Source organism: Sinohyriopsis cumingii, chromosome 7 (assembly GCF_028554795.1).
Source record: "Sinohyriopsis cumingii isolate HCF-2022 chromosome 7, ASM2855479v2, whole genome shotgun sequence".
Taxonomy (NCBI): Eukaryota; Metazoa; Mollusca; class Bivalvia; order Unionida; family Unionidae; genus Sinohyriopsis; species Sinohyriopsis cumingii.
Window position 1 is genome coordinate 134,450,002 of NC_142967.1, and position 18,084 is coordinate 134,468,085.

General features: G+C 34.7%; 1 protein-coding gene across 2 annotated transcripts in view; it reads right to left on the reverse strand.

The window, feature by feature from the left end:
- Positions 1-1,015: 1,015 nt before the first annotated feature.
- LOC149796175 (uncharacterized) overlaps positions 1,016-18,084 on the reverse strand; it is a 100,025-nt gene continuing 82,956 nt past the window's right edge. For both annotated transcript variants that reach the window (XM_089966121.1, XM_089966120.1), the window contains exons 4-5: positions 13,358-13,531; positions 1,016-9,544 (exon numbers count right to left, since the gene is read on the reverse strand). In XM_089966121.1, the coding sequence (XP_089822247.1) occupies positions 9,231-9,544; positions 13,358-13,531 (488 nt within the window). In that variant the 3' untranslated portion in view covers positions 1,016-9,230. The remainder of the gene's footprint in view (positions 9,545-13,357; positions 13,532-18,084) is intronic.

Genomic DNA, 18,084 nt, shown 5'->3' on the forward strand with positions numbered 1-18,084 from the left:
TCAAATAAGTCCATAAACCAGGTGTGATAAAAGTCCATTCACATCTAGACAAGTCACATAGTTATCTTCCATTCATATCTAGTAAAGTGATGTAATTACCTTCCATTCATATTTTTACAAGTCACATAGTTACCTTTTCCCTGATCAGATCAAGAAAACTTTAAATTAGAACCAACTGCATCAGAAATGTTTAACTGAACCCCCCCCCCATACCAATACAACCATTTATTCAGAAGTAGCAAAATCAAGATTTTTCAGGACGGTTGCTGTGGTGATCATGTTAGCAGTAAGATCTATATAATTGTCATATATTTTTGTATTTATTTTTCATGTATATAATTTATCATTTTCATGATAGCACGGTCTTGGTTAAAACCCTATACTGATACCATGATCCATTCAAGGGGAGTTGAGACAAGATTTTCAAGATGCTGCCAAAGCAAGTGTGTTAGAAGTCAGGTTGAGACTATTTTTCATTTTACAACCAACTGCATGTTGCAAGAAGTGTTTTTTTGGAAAATCCCATGTTGATACATGTACTTGTTGTTCAGGAGAATTAACCATAATAAGATCTTCAAGATGGCTACTTTGCTAAATGTCAGAATATCACCATTTTCATTTAGAACCAACTACTTTTTGTAAATGTTGTATTGAAAGTCTATATCAATACAATTATCTGTTTAGGAAAAATATTGGTAGAATTTTCAAGATGGTCACTAAGGAGGCAATATTGGATGTCTAGAGGGAACATTTTTATTTCTGAACAAATAGACCTTGGGATGAAACCATGAGTAATCTTTCATGACTTTCCCACATGCATTTTCAGATGAGGAGTTATAATAACAAACATCTGCTACCAGCTGTCAAATACAGGATCATTATATTGTGTATTATAGTTTTCAACCGTCATTGTTTAAAAGAAGCACAAAACTCCCATCTCAACACAGAAGAGCTGGTTGGACTGGTTTGATGTCAACAAAAGCCATATCAACAAAATGAATTTAATACAAAAGGGTAGAGCACACATTTCTTTATTGTAAAACAAGAAGAGTAGACAATTATGGAATTTTTACAATTCCTTCTTGAAAATATAACATGCTTTATACATTCCATAAAGTATACCACTAGAACACTTTCAAAATATTGCTGTGCAGAAGTAAATTTCTCACTAATACTTTTCAACCTTTCACTTATATCAGCACCTATTCAGACTGTTCAACTGTCCTGCAGTAATAGCAAGAACAGTCAAACATTCTGTATTGTATTGATAATTAGACTGAAAAATGGTAGGAACATAGCTAGTATTTTTTGTTGTAATGTTATATAACAAGATCTATTATGGTTACTTTCATTTAATCCAAAGTACTCTCACATGATAGAAAGCCCAAGCATGGTATCCAAAGTACTCTCACATGATAGAAAGCCCAAGCACGGTATCCAAAGTACTCTCACATGATAGAAAGCCCAAGCATGGTATCCAAAGTACTCTCACATGATAGAAAGCCCAAGCAAGGTATCCAAAGTACTCATAATACAGAAGAAAAATATGGTAAATATTAACTAGTTTAAGTATGGCATATATGTTGCAGCTAAAAATAAATCCAAACTTTTTTATTTACATTGCTGAGATACTTAATCTTCAACAATGTACATTTACAGCCTAATGTGTATTATTTTAATACATTTTCTTCATTAAACTGACCAATATATTTGTAAAATTAAAACTGAAAAAGTTAAAAAAACATTCTGACCATGCTCAATTCTATTCTGAACCATTACAAAAAAGGCAACATTAAGAAACTTATATGCAAAAACAATTATAGAACCTTCCTTGTTTTAATACCAACAAAAATAAATGTCACTACCCCAATGAGACAGAAGGCTTAACAAACAAGAAGCCCAAGTGAGCCTGATATTGCTCACCTGGATTCCGTAACAGTTGACCATTTCACTAAGGTGGCGCTCACCAGATAATATGTACTTTTGAGAGAGTGACGTATGTAAGGTGAAGTAGTTCGCATTTAAAACATGCACAGTGGAGAGAATGTTTGCATACCTCTATGCTACATTAATGTAATGTGGATGATATTTCTTTTGGATGTTGTACTTTTGGAAATTTTACATGATTTAAGCACACTGCTAACTAAAATGACTGCTCCCTTGTTTTAAAAAATCAGTCTGAATTAGTCTAAAATACACTATACATAGCAGCTATTAAAATAGGGAAAATGTATTTTGCCAGACTAAACAATACCAGCTTCTGAAAGTGCAGTGAATGAATTACCAAATATATAAAATGTAAAAAAAGTTATCAGGTCTTTTTTATACAATTGACCTCTGAAGTTCAGGAAGTGAAAATGACCAAGTAGAGCTAGCACTTTTTTGAAAGGTGCACATTTGAAGTAAGGCCAAGCTGTATACTCTATAACCCATAGTACACCCATCAATCATACACCAAAATAAAGGGAATTAAAGGTTCTTTGCATTATACCTAAGATATACAAGGTCTTTTTTAAATAGCCAGTATAACCAGTGAGGAAAACCGGGAAATTCTTTTTCTTTAAAATCCTAACCCTGTGCAAAATACGAAACTGTAGAGCGCCACCTAAGCAGGACTGTGTAGTATTGTAAGAATACAACTTTTGCAAATTGTTTTTAAACTCACTTTTTACCGATTTTGCTAAAAACTCTTTCAAAAGATAAAGGCAATGCATAACTTTTTTTCTCATAATCAAAGTCATAAAATGTCTTGATGATACAAACCTATTTACCAAGTTTTATTAAACACTGATAATAAATACAGTTTCTAAATAAAAAGACAACATGCTCAATCAATCTGACATTGAGATATCTCAATCAATGCAATCATAGTTACTACAGAACCTAAGATAACATAAGCTTATTTACCTGGAGCAAAATCCAACTAATTTGGTCTCCAATGTGGTAACAACCTTGCTCATAATAAAAGTCCTCTTAAATCTGCTGGTATTTGCCTATCTACCAAATCTGCTGGTATTTGCCTATCTACCAAATTTGATTAAAATTAGGTATGAAATACCATCTCAGATGGTAAGAAACCCAGTCAATCAAATGCAAGATCACCATATTAATATACACAGATCATATGCAGGGTCGCATCATAAACTCTTGGCCTTACAGCCAGTTGAGCTAACAAAACCATTTAACCATATATATACAAATAAAGGCATGTCAAATTACTCATTGTGTAACAAATTCATTGCTGCCTAAAGACAGGTATTTACATAATACAGAGGTATTCTACATTACATGTCACTATCAACAAAACATTTTGTACTTCCTAGAATATGAATACCACAAGGGTTTCTTCAAATCTTTGCAGCCACATTGTTACAGCATAATATTAAATGCATACAAAATCTGCATGCTTATTAATCTGTATTAACAACATGAATTTTTAATTAATTAACACATTAACCCCTGGCGATGAGTTAACATGGCAGGAGGTAGTAGCCTACTACCGAGCTCTGTAAAGTCATGGTCATGCATGATACACTAAAGTGGGTGGTATTATAAACAGGTAGACAGATGCAGCTCTACAATGATACCAAATAATCTGGAATTTCTAGTTACACTAAAAAATATAGAGGGAAAAACCTCATTTTCTGGACCCGATTTTTTCTACCCAAAATTCGCCTATGGTCAGAATCCGATTTTGTGTCTGGATTTTAGACTTTTTGTCTCAAATCTAAGGCAAACTGGTATGAACTGCAAATGGACAGATGAACCTTTGCAAAAGGTAGGATGAGATGGGCATTTGGAATAAAGAGTGGTCTCGATACAAAAATAATGGGTCTGTTTAGCAAAATTTTAAAAAAAATCCAACTTTTACCCTTCTGTCCATGTACGAGCCAAACAGCCAATGAAAAACGATGTTTCTAACACAACTAGGCAGTATGTTATTGGAAGATCACCTGGAAGTTGGTGTTTTTTGGATGTATTCAGAAATTGCTTTCAAAATGTGTTTCCTACTCGAATTTCAGGCGAAAACAACAAAAACCTCCGGGGTTAATGTGTTAAAGACACAGTTCATTTACAAGAAGGAAACTTTGACCTGACGAAAGTGACAAGGTCTTAAATTTTTTTATCATGCTGAGAGAGATCAATACAATAAGAAATAACAAGTGAAGGAAAAATTACATCAAGTTGGTATAATGGCAGTAATATTTTCAATTATGCTTACAAGATAACAAAGTGTCTAAGAGCATATGCATTTCATAATCTATTTTATATTCACACTCTGTGACAAGGTTTAAATGCCTATCATTCCATCACTGAAAATACTATTTGGGAAATAGGTATAAATTTTTTTTATATAACATGCAACTGTATCCTGAACTTGACTTGTGGCAGCAAACTTGTTAAGTCTATTTTAAGTTCTCTCCCTTTGTTAAGGTCCAACTGCACACAACAACCACTAAGATTGATGGTATTTGAATTACCCAGCCAATATGAAGAAAAAAACACTAAGTGTTTGATACCTGCATTAGCCACTTAAAAAACAACACAACCTGGATCACTTCTAAAATACATGTACAACTTGACAGCTCCTTGTAATTTTCATATTACACAATACAGCAAAAGAAACTTTTCATAAGCAGTTAAGGAAAGAACGAATAACAGAATATTCTTTTTACATACTCCACAAAAAAACCCAGATTGCAAGACAGTTCAGTGGCAGTGCTTAAAGAAGGCAAACTGGCGAAGTCGGCAAGTTCTTTTAAACATTCTTCAATACTGGAAACAATTTGAGATTTTTAACTTTTTATGGACACACAAAGCACAGTGCTTTTAAATGCTCAGTTATGTGGATAAATGGTAATGTTCTATAAATGTTTTTATCTTAAAGAGTTTAATTTATTTAAATAAATGGCAACAAAAAAAAAACACAAGTTGGAAATTTCCTAATGCGTAAAACATGCATTCTTTGAATGAAAATTCAGAGAAATTGTAAAACATTACATAACAAGTTTTGCTTTAGTTGTGCTATAAATTTATAAAATAAAAATCATAAGCAAGTCAGATTTATATAAAGCGAAAAGTGTATCAAGAACATTCATTGGTTTAAGGTATGTTTTTCACATCATGCTCCAAAAGATAAAAATAGTTACGATTTGTGATTTCTTTGACTTGTAGATTAATATTTAGTTACCTAATATAAGGCAAGATGGATATAAGTAAACAACATTTTACAGTAATAACTGAAACACATCTGAGTCAATGAGACCAAACATTTTTCTGAATCATAAATAATCAGTTAAAAATCGGAATGGCTACCTCAAAAGTGCTTAAAAACTGCATCAATAAAGTTGTTGCTACAGTCTATTTTAAAGAAAGCAATACTAGGAGTCATGTAAGTATAAAGCTGTACTCCCTCAACACCATTACAATGAATGATATTTTCACACTGTAAAATTATACTGCTTGGATAAGATGATGAAAAATGAAAATAATTTATCAATAAAACACAAATACATATGTACTAATGCATACATTTATATGGATAAACATGATAAAATTTGAATGAACTTAACAAATGGAATTCTAAAGTATGCAACTTGACATTCATCTAACACATATACATGTAACAAAAACTTCAGCAGTACTGAATCTGTCATGTCTCTGTAACTTGTTGGGTAGAAAACCACCCAATATCTGCATGTAGTAAGACCGCACTATTAAACACACACACACACACATCTGGGGATGGCTTTGTTGTTGTTGTTGTTGCAGGGTTTAACGCCATTTTTCAGCATAAGATAGGCTATATATGGCAGCCAGTATTAATGGTGGAGGAAGAACCAGGGAAAAACCCGGGAAAGAACCACCGAAGGTACTGGCAAGCTTTCTCACATACCGACAATGGCCAAATCCGAGACTCGAATCTGGAGATGGCATTGTAGACTCTGAAAATCTTGTGATAAGCTGTCTTAGTACAGATGACAAAATGTACATGAAGTAAACAAAACTGGGATATTGAAAGAGTCTATTTGGCCCAAATATTCCTGACAGAACAGTCTGCAGTTAAGAGCACACAGATATTAAGCTGTACTTTGACAGCAGTTATTGCTTGTACAGACAAGCAAAAATAATAATTTGCCAGGAAACTTAAATTACATTTTCCTCCCACTTATCTGACATGGTTCAATACACTAAAATTCATCTGATAAACACAACTATAGAATAATCAAATTATACCAAAAGACAGTGCAGTGTTTGACACTTGTGCTTGGATTACCTACTGCTAATCAGCAATATGTAAAACTTGCCAAAATATACCTTTAGCCCACAGGACCAGAAATCGAATGATCCTACATTTCACCATACAAAAAGATAAAACGTAGCTGGTGACTCAATGGTAAATGCAGGTAAACATCAATATTAGCCTCTTAATAAGGGCTGTTCCATTTAAACATGCATGGTACCCAGGGAAGGCAGTTTTTTAAAACAAAAATATTTTCATGGGTATCCTGATTATTCAAAGATTTCCATGTTAAAAGTGCCTTCCATGGGTCCCAAGTATGTTTTACTGAACAGCTCTATGGTTATTTATATAATGAAGCATGGGAAATAAAGAAAAACACAAAATATGCTATTTATATCGAATGTCAAAGATATTAAATGTTATTAACTTTGGCTTAACATGGCTACCGTTTACAGACAGGACAAAGATGCTTTGTGTCCAGGACCATAAATAACTCATCTAGAGGCCAGGCATAATAATATATTGCTGACACTGTCAGAATAAGAATCAGGATTTTCATTAACTCATTTGTCATCAATAATGGTAGCAAAATTAGATCTAGCCTGCAAAAATGAGGCTCTGGCATCCAAAGTACAGCTGTCCATGAAATATGGAAAGATGAGTTCCAGAAGTAGATTGCTGGAACTGGATCAAATGCATCAACATCTGCATAATGCAGCTGAACAGTTAACAGCTTTGTCACGGTCTTAACATGCATCCTAATTTTATATTCCAAGCAAATTCTGTCACCCACCTATTTTTAAAACATCATATTTGTCTGATATTCAAGTTAAAAGTTCTATCTTCCTTAGCTGTGTCTGGTCTCTTTGTTTCCTGTGGCTTTGAGGTATCCAAATACGTCTTTGGGAATTAAAAGTAGCGTGTATCATCAGACATTATGAAGACACAAGTTTTTAAATGGAGTTACAAGCATCTACTGAATGCAGACTACACACGATTTATTTGTCTCTCAACTCACCCCGACTTACAAGTGGTCATCAAAAACAATTCACTATTATTTATATTATTTCTTTCAATAATTCATAAAACATTATTCTTGTAGATAAAAATTTACTAAATAAACCTAAAAATCCAACAGATGGACTGGCTACTTATTTTTTTGCCACAGTACAATGAAATTTGCTAGCATCTGACTAGTGGGCTTGCAACAGTTTCATACACTGCTAATAAAACTTGACTGGGTGCAAGGCTATCATACTTTACTGGGTATGAGGCAATCAGACTTGACTGGGTGTGAGGCAGCTCTAACACTTAAACATTTTATCAGGTGCATGTAACAACTATTTACTTTTGTGACTTCAAACTGTATTAATGTAACTCACATGACATGAGATTGTGAGAACAACTGGACCAAGTATAATTAACATCAGATAAATTAAATGATTATATATTTAAAGTATTCAGTAACCATGTCAAGACATCTGTGTCAGAACATGAGACTGTACAATAAAACGTGGACTTCTACTCCCAAAACAAAATACTTCTTAAATTAAAACTAGAGTTCATATTTAAAAATTCTTTTTAAAAAAGCTGATCAACCTACAAAATCATAATTTCAGCCACATGATTGATGGAGCCACTTGACCAAACTACCAATAACATGAGTTATCAAAATCTTACTTTAATTCTGTCAATTTCCATTTGAATAAATAAATGGTCTTTTGTTCATTTTGCAAGTTAACCAGGGTTTGGCAGGTTTATTGATCCAAACTCGGGTCTGATTTCATGCCAAAAGATAAAGACAATAGAAATAAGAATAAAAAACACAGTCTAAAATACAATTGAGGTGGTGGTATTCCTTTACTCTATGCCAACATTAATACTTGTACGACTTTCAAGTTTTGCTGCACTCTGACAGTAAACTAAAAAACACATCTTTTGTTGGACTTATTCTGTTGTTGGCTTTTGTTTTTCTATTCTCAAACATGCATCAAGTTCTGTCTAACTACCATTACGCAAAGAATACAAAAACATCAAAAGTCACATAATAAAAAAATGATTGACTTTTTGATTTCATTAGACAAAAGAATTTATCAACCCCATAAAAACGATTTTCATCATGACTTGCTGTCTCTGAATCCTCGTAAAAACCCAGACGATAACCAAAATGGTTTGCAGTCCCTGTGAATTCTTGTAACAACCAAAATGAAAATTCAATCAATACACAACGTTAAACAGTATCAAATAACACCGACATTAATAATTATGGATTAAAACTAAGGTATGCGCCATCAGTACCACTGCCAGTATTAATGAGCTGATATGTAAGGTGGCATAAGTACATGAAATTGAGCCAATTAATGAATTAATTAATTACTAATTGTGTTGATCCAACTTTGCCACCTGGAACATTATACATACAGCCAGTTTATTTAGTATACTAAAATCATTTAAACTATACAGATACTGAATAAAGTGCAACACAAAGTGACAATGCAGTACCTGTTATCTACTGACAAACCCTTTCTTTTATTATAAACAACTCAATACAAGCCCTTGCATTGATATAAGCCTTTCTCTCTTGAACATGAGCAGCACACTAGTCATAGATGAGAATATCTGATGCAATTAAATGAAGTTGTTTTAAAACATCATTTTATCATTCAGTAAGAAGACCAGTGGACCATTTTATCATTCAGTAAGAAGACCAGTGGACCATCTTATCATTCAATGAGAAGACCAGTGGACCATCACACAATCATCTCAGAAAGTCAGAGATATTCTCCTATGATGCTCTGTCATATGACCTCTCGTGACAAACATTTCCCCAGAATAAAATCTTGTCTTCTGAACCCATTCACTCTGTGATAACTTGTAATTAATTGTGGAGAAGAATATAACTGCCCTAGCTGAGAAATGTCAGCTTCATGCTGCCAGCAAGCGAACAGACTTTGCCAGAACTCTTCCTCCATAGCACTGGAAAATATCAAGTGGAGACCATAGAAGAACCAACTTTCTGTGACTGTGGGGAATTAGGTCTGGGTGGGTGCGGGTGTGAGCTGGCATGCTGATGTGGATGAGACAAGGGATGAGAGTGCGGGTAAGGGGGAGGGAGAGGTAAACCACCCACTCCCCTCCCTTCTTTTTCTGCCTTTATCCTAAGCCAGGTGTCTCCCAATGCCTTGGCAAAGTGGTCATCAACTGAGCCTGGAAGAAGATCTTGAGCTGGGTCAGTTCTGGCCTTAATGGCTGACCAAGTGCTGGAACCCAAGGACTTTGCAAAATGGTCATCCACTGACTCTGCAAAGACACATATAATCATGCCAGGATTGTCACATATTATTATCATTAAAACAGATATGCAAAAAACTAACTGATAGCAAAGTAGGAAAAGTACATAATCATGAATCCTTTAGTCTTTGTTATTATATTTCATGTTTTTTGCAAACAAACAAAAAATGTCACCCAGTAAAATATTCATAAATTTTGCACTGACAGTCTCTTCCAGTACAATATTCATGGATTTTCCACTGACAGTCTCTTCCAGTACAATATTCATGGATTTTTGACTGACAGTCTGCCAGTACAATATTCATGGATTTTTGACTGACAGTCTCTTCCAGTACAATATTCATGGGTTTTTGACTCACAGTCTCTTCCAGTACAATATTCATGGATTTTCGACTGACAGTCTCTTCCAGTACAATATTCATGAATATTTGACTGACAGTCTCTTCAAGAGAATTATGCTCTACTGTCTCATTAGAATTTCCTGTGATCCATTATGAAAATGTTTCTTCATTTTAATAGCCAAGTCTTGCAACCATATCTGATTTTCTTGAGTGATAAATTGACTTTCAAATTGGCAGCTGTGGTGACCACATTAGATGCTGATTGGCACAACTTTCATTTTTGGACCAAGTAGACCTTACTTATAAGTCTCAGCAGAAAACCCATCATCAATATGATGATCGTTTCTGGAATAACAATAAAATGTTTTTAATGATTTGAAGTCAAATAAGCACCATATTCTCTTAGGACCAAATAGACATCATAAGGAGTCTTCTGGTGAAAACCCCATGTCAATATGATTTTCAAAATGACGACTATGGTGGCCATACCAGAAGACAGATTAGTACCATTTGAATTTAGGACCTACTAGACATTATATGATGTCTTTTAATGAAAATGCCATGTTAATATGGTCATCCATTCAGAAGTAGTGACAAATAGATTGGTGTGATGGTCATGCAAGATGTCCAAGTGTTGGAGGTGAAACAATATGTCACTGTAATGTATCAAATGATTCATGATACAAAGCCTAAAATATGATACACTATCAATACACATATCAAATATCACAGACTTTTCATTCATAGAAGGTCTCTCAGTGAAGGGGTGGTGCCATTTTTTATGAGCTGACGTATTGGTTAATTGCTAGTAAGCTAAGTACATAGTACATAGACTTATATGCTATTCTCATCCTTGACAAGAGTCAAAAAGTACTTCTAAACAGAATACCTGTTTTGTGTTAGTGATTTTTATTAAACCTTTTAGCCATTTCAGGATGATCTTTTTGATAAAGTGAAGGACTCATCTTGGTCACCAGGCACATTGTTTTGCACTGCATGTTTTTAAGACATTTTATTACCAATTTCACATCTTCATTTAAATTTGCAATTCAATACTGTGTTATCTTCAAAACAGAAGAAACAGTGCTGTTTCTTCATGCAAAGGAAATCTTATCTGGAAGTGTAGATGTGGAGTTGACTAACAACTCAATCCTTCACATTGTACTTCCTGCAGATGCAAAACAACTGCTGTGTCCACAGACACTCGTTTCCACCATTGAAAAAAGAAACTGTTTACAATCCCCTTTAACAAAGTAACAAGATGACCATAACTTGTGTGGTTTGTTATCTGGCCCCTTGCTGATTCTGCTCGTTTTTAAAAAATCCCATTGTTACGTTCAGGTGCTGATTACACATATCAGCATAAAAAGAGACATTACAAACATGTTCCACATGTACAATTTAAGTACTATACAGACCATTATTTTCATAGCCACTTTTGTGTGAAGTTTCTCTGTAGCTTTGTCTAGTTGAATGTCAATACTTTCAGTGTGTCTCAAATTCTGATGCAAGTAAACAAGATGTGACACAGCTGAGAAACTTCACATAATGTGGTTATTCCATAATCAGTCAAATACTTAAGACATGCATGGGAAGCAAATCGTGAATATTAGATAAAACAATCAACATGGAGTTAGTCACTTTTAAAGGACAAGTAGGTGTTGTCAAATGTTTGCTGACAGAAATGAGTGACTGTTTCCTGCAATTTTTGTCTCAAATGAATTCTCAATTTAAATAATGACAATGTAAACAACCAATAATTATTAATGACTGCTGAAGACTGAAGTAACTTGTATAGGGTAAGCATAATTTTGCATCAATTCTTCATGTCTTGTATTGATATGGAAAAAGTATCAATCGTTTCACCCCTAGCAAATGGCACCATTTTCATTTAGGACCAGCTAGACCTTGAGATGAATCTGTGTAAAGTTTCATGGCAATCCTAAGAAACATTTAGATATGCAGTTACAACAAAACTGTGCCAAGAGAAAGATGGATGATGGACAGCTGGCCATTCTATAAGATTTACTGATCTATGACCAGAAGAGCTAAAAAACTGAGTCATGTTTTCTTCCAACAGGGATTTTAAATGCAGCATTAAAATTGTTATTTATAGCAAGAATGAAATCCATGATAACTATTACCCCGCCAATAAAAGGGAATCAGCAGTGTTATGTACATGTACTATGAACTGGTTTTTTTCTTACTGTATTTTTTCACACATTCATGTTCTGAGCTTAATAACAAGCTGAACTGTTAAGGAATGAAATGTGAAGTTTGAGCCCAGTCCATGTTTTTAACAAATTAACCCCTGGCGACGAGTTTATGTGGCAGGAGGTAGCAGCCTACTGCCAAGCTCTGTAGTGTCAAGGTCATGTAAGATACACTAAAGTGGGTGGTATTATAGAAAGGCAGACAGATGTAGCTCTATAATGATACCAAATAATCTGGAATTTCTAGTTGCATTACAAAATACAGAGGGATAAACCTCATTTTTTGGACCCGATTTTTTTCCACCCAAAATCTGCCTGTGGTCGGAATCAGATTTTGTGTCCAGATTTTAGACATTTTGGTCTCAGATCTAAGGCTGACCAGTACGAGCTGCAAACATACAGATTAACCTTTGCAAAATGTAGGATAACATGGGCATTTGGAATAAAGAGTGTGCTTTATACAAAAATAATGGGTCCATCAATCCAAAAAATAAAAAATAAAATAAAAAAACAAGAAACAAAATACATAACTATAACTTTTACCCTTCTGCTTATGCGTGAGCCAAATAGCTATTGAAAAATGATGTTTCTAACACAATAGGCATTAGGTTATTGGAAAAGCACCTGGAAGTTGATGTATCAGGATGCATTCAGAAATAGCTTTCAAAATGTGTTTCCTACTCAAATTTCAGGCGAAAACAATAAAAACCTCCAGGGGTTAATATGTTAAACAAAAAAACATGCAAAAATTTATTATGGATATCTTTGTCTGATAACAAACCCCCAACCCAATACACCCTCATCACACACACATACAAACACTTTGAATTTTTTTAGGCTAGCCTATTGATCCTATCAAGGGAGAAATACCCTACAACTTTCTACTGCAGTTTTACTGCCAATCATATCAAAAGTATATGTGAGTCTTGTGAAAAACTTTCACAAAATATTGAGTTAATCACTGAAGATTACTGTGATTTGAAATTTTGGTGGGTACCAATTTTAATCTATAAAAGGATCCCTTTCCTCAATCCACAAAGACCCAGTTCCTCAATTCACAAAGACCCCTTTCCTCAATTCAAGAAATTAAATGTCATTTTAACACAACTATCCATGTATATTAATGAATTCACAATATCAAATTAAAAGTACCAGGCAAAATATTTATAAAAAATTTAAATGATGAAAATCCTGCAAGGTTAAGAATTAAAAGTTTGATTATGTTAGTAATTTAATTTATGCATTTGCAAGTAGATTAAAAAGAATACCTGTTATTGTCACATTTGTAGTGCTGATTTTGCTGTTTGAGGTTGCCATAGAAGCCAACACTGATGATGTTGGGGGTGGAGACTGGTGTGAAGATTTGCAGGCAAGATATTCTGGGTAATTTCTCCCCAGGGACCGCCTGAAATGTTCTTCAATGGCAGGATCACAAACATCCACTGTAAAATACAAAAAAGCATATTGTCAGGTATATCATAGAAAATTCAATACTGTAGAATATATTTCCTGTAAACAATTCAAGTACAAAATCATTTTGCAAACCCTCTTCTCTTCACTAATCCCCATGATATGCTGACATGGAGTACATTGCTTAAACCATATTCTATATTATGTGACAACTTTTCAGGGACAGAGGGTGGGAAGGTAAGTTCACTTTCGTAAAAGTCACTGTAATTCACTTCCTTTTAGGTAAAAAAAGAACTTAAAAATCCTACAGGTCCCAATTACCTTAAGAAATCAGCCCCACTACATACAGCTTAATCCTACAGCCCCCAATTACCTTAAGAAATCAGCTCCACTACATATAGCTTAATCCTACATTTCCAGATTTTTTTCTTCTTCACAATACTTCTTACATTTTTTTGCAAATATGTCTTGGACCAAAAAATCACAATGTTGCTTAATTTGTCAGTTGCCTGATTTACACCTGTACATTTTAAAGTCTCTGTATCATGCTAATTTTTCTTCACAGATGCTGGTACTTTCTGAAGGTGCCACATCCACATTCGGACAGACCTCAGAGTTGACAAAATATGCATGTACTTTCTCAAGTTGCCACTCCCCCACTCTGACAGACCTCAGTGTGTTAACAAAACTGCTGGTACTCTCTGAAGGTGCAACATCCACATTTGGACAGACCTCAGAGTTGACAAAATATGCATGTACTTTCTGAAGTTGCCACTCCCCCACTCTGACAGACCTCAATGTGTTAACAAAACTGCTGGTACTCTCTGAAGGTGCAACATCCACATTTGGACAGACCTCAGAGTTGACAAAAATGCATGTACTTTCTAAAGGTGCCACATCCACATTCAGACAGTCCTCAGAGTTGACAAAAATGCTGGTAGTCTCTTAAGGTGCCACATCCATATTTGGACAGACCTCAGAGTTGACAAAAATGCATGCACTTTCTAAAGGTGCCACATCCACGTTCAGACAGACCTCAGAGTTGACAAAAATGCTGGTAGTCTCTTAAGGTGCCACATCCACATTTGGACAGACCTCAGAGCTGACAAAAATGCATGTAATTTCTTAAGGTGCAAAATCCACATTCTGACAGATCTCAGAGTTGACAAAAATGCTGGTACTCTCTGAAGGAGCCACATCCACATTTGGACAGACCTCAGAGTTGACAAATATGCATGTACTTTCTGAAGTTGCCACACCCCCACTCTGACAGACCTTAATGAGTTAACAAAAATGCTGGTACTCTCTGAAGGTGCCACATCCACATTTGGACAGACCTCAGAGTTGACAAAAATGCATGTACTTTCTGAAAGTGCCACATTCACATTTGGACAGACCTCAGAGTTGACAAATATGCATGTACTTTCTTAAGTTGTCACACACACACACCCTACTCTGACAGACCTCAATGAGTTAACAAAACTGCTGGTACTCTCTGAAGGTGCCACATCCACATTTGGACAGACCTCAGAGTTAACAAAAATGCATGTACTCTCTGAAGGTGCCACACCACAATGACAGACCTCAGCTACAACTCATGATGCAAAAACAACTATAATATACAATTTGCTCAACGCACGTAAAGTGAAATCTGTCTTGTAATACTGCACTCAAACTAGTGAGCCCAATGGAAACAACAACCAAAAAACCCCTGGAGAGTAGTCACCTTTTTAAAGTTAGTATTGCACCATGAACAAGGCAGGGGGTCACTTCCCCACCCAAACTGCCAGTGTCTCACAAACATTTACCAGTTCCACATACTGATCAGTGAAACTCTTCAAGATCTTGATGATATAAACAAATACCCAAACTTTAAGTTTGATCAAATGTTAACATCAATATGGCCTCCAAGATCTTAACGATATAAATATATTTCTGATCCATTTTAGATAAAATTGTCGAAGACATGCTTAATATAATTTCAAGTTTGCTTAAATCTGGGTTATAAATGTGCAAAATAGTGGTAACAAAGTCATCCTATCAGTTGCAAGATCAAAGATTACCTCTTACATTAGCATGGATAGTCTCTTTCTTGAACACATTCAAAATCTATATTTGAAATCGGATTGAAATTGAAACAAAAAATATGGCTTCCAAAGTGGTTACAATCTCAACCAATCAAACGCAAGACTGTCTCATTAGTTTGCTTAGTTCTAGCTCCTTATAAAACTCTTTCAAAACCTTAATATATAAGCTCATATTCCCACTAAAATCAAAACCCATTATGAAATGTAGTTAACCTAATCTGAAGCAAGACAACTTCATTAATATGCATGGCTCTTGCTTATAACCAAACTCTTTGGAGATTGTGATGATAAAACCCATATTTCAAGCTGGATTGAAACCAGATTAGGAATATGGACTCCTTGATGGTAACAAGCAATTGCTGATGGATGGATGACACCTGATGAATGCAGGGTCATACTTAAAGCTTACTTGGAATACCAGTCTGGTGAGCTAAAACCAAATAATACTGTAAATTTATTTGGATTCCATAATAAACAGGATGATATTACATCACCAAAACAACCAAAGCTAAGTGAATAAAAGTATCAAAGCTGCTTTGAAGTTTATAGTCCCAGGCTTTCAAGCAGCTTGGTTAATCATATCTCATGTATTATCTTGACTGTGACTATGGACTGACAGGTTGGCAGAAATATATTTATCAACTACACATCATACACCTTATAAGAACCAAATATATATAATATATGCAATTAAATGTCTAAATATTTATGAAGTACAAAATAATCAAAATGACGCTATTCAGACTGGTTGAAGATTCAACCGTTCTTCTGATCTGCATGTTAGGCTTCAAGATATTCATATGGATGCCATTGACATTTGGCATACTGTCCATGGCTCAGTTCGTGGGCATACTGTCCATCCAGACTCAGTTTGTGGGCATACTGTCCATGGCTCAGTTTGTGGGCATATTGTTCCTGGCTCAGTTTGTGATTATTTTGTTTGCTGTGCATACATTACCTCTTATTATGACATTTGTTATATAGTTTCCAACAACTCAGGTAAAATATCTTCATGTGACCTTGATATCGTTTCACATTGCTACCTACATAAACCAATAAAAAATGTATAATGCAACCTGACATGCACACTGGTAACACTAAAAGTTCATTTATGCCATTATCACTTTGGTAAATATTCACAAACTGTAATATTGGGAAGGGGAGGTGGGGGTGCTTCCTAATTATATTACATGTAATCTATTCTATAACAGATATTCCATGAATCTTCAAGTCTTATGTTACACCTGCACAACATTGTTTCTTTTCTTAAGTAAATAATCTTACACATAACCCTTCCATTAAGTTCTGGATGTATATTATTATACTCAAATATACATTAATGTAGAGGAACAAGAATCCTCAAAGGGACATGCATTTTACTAGGTGAAAAGAATTTCCAGGAATTCAAGATAAGACCTTCAACTGTTGAGTGCTGAAACCATCTCTGATTCTGATATTCTTCATTGATCACAAGATTTACAAATCAGCTGCTGCTTGGAAATTAGCTTGGTACCATTTTCATATAGGACAAAGCTGACTCATTTGTACCATTTTCATATAGGACAAAGCTGACATCATTAGTACCATTTTCATACAGGACAAAGCTGACATCATTAGGAATCTTTTGGTTAAAAAAATAATGTTGTAATGATTATCCATTGACAGGGAGTAGTGACAACATTTTATGACAGCCATCATAGATATACAACTGGCACCATTTCGTTGAGGACTTGGTGAAAACTCCATGTAATAAAGATCATCCAGTTAGGGGTGGGGGAGTGTAGTGACAACAATATTTTTAAGACAGTTATAGCAGCCATACTGAATGTATGACTAGGACCATTTCCATTTAAAGCTAACTTGGTATCATACTTCTATTGGTGAAAACTGCATGTTGATATGCCAGCCATTTTAAGGAGTAGAGATAACAATATTTTCAAGGTAAGACTTTCCTTTCAGAAGTAGCAATATAAAGATTTTTAAGATGTCTGGCGTGTCAACCATATCAGAAATCAGACCAGCACTGTTTTCATTTAAGATCAACTAGACATCATAAAGAGTCTTCTGGTACAACTCCATGTCAATATAACTTTCTGTTCATGTAGAATTGTGATAACAATGGCGGTCATGTTGGTTCCATATGATGTCAGATCAGCATCATTTTTTTTATTCAGAACCAGCTAGACCTCATAAAAAAATCTTTTTGTGAAAATCTATACTGATATGAAAATCTAATCAGGAGTTATAGCAATAACAGGACTTTCAAGATGGCAGACATAGCAGCCATACCGGACATCAGATTGACAATATTTTCATTTAAGATCAACTAGACAGGATCAAAGTGAAAACATTATGTTGATATGACTTATGAAGAGTAGCAATAAGATTTTCAAGATGGGTATCATAACAGCTATACTGGTAACTAGATTGGCACCATGTTCATTTAGGACCAATAAACATAAAAAGTCTTTAAGTGAAAACCCCATGCTGATAATAAT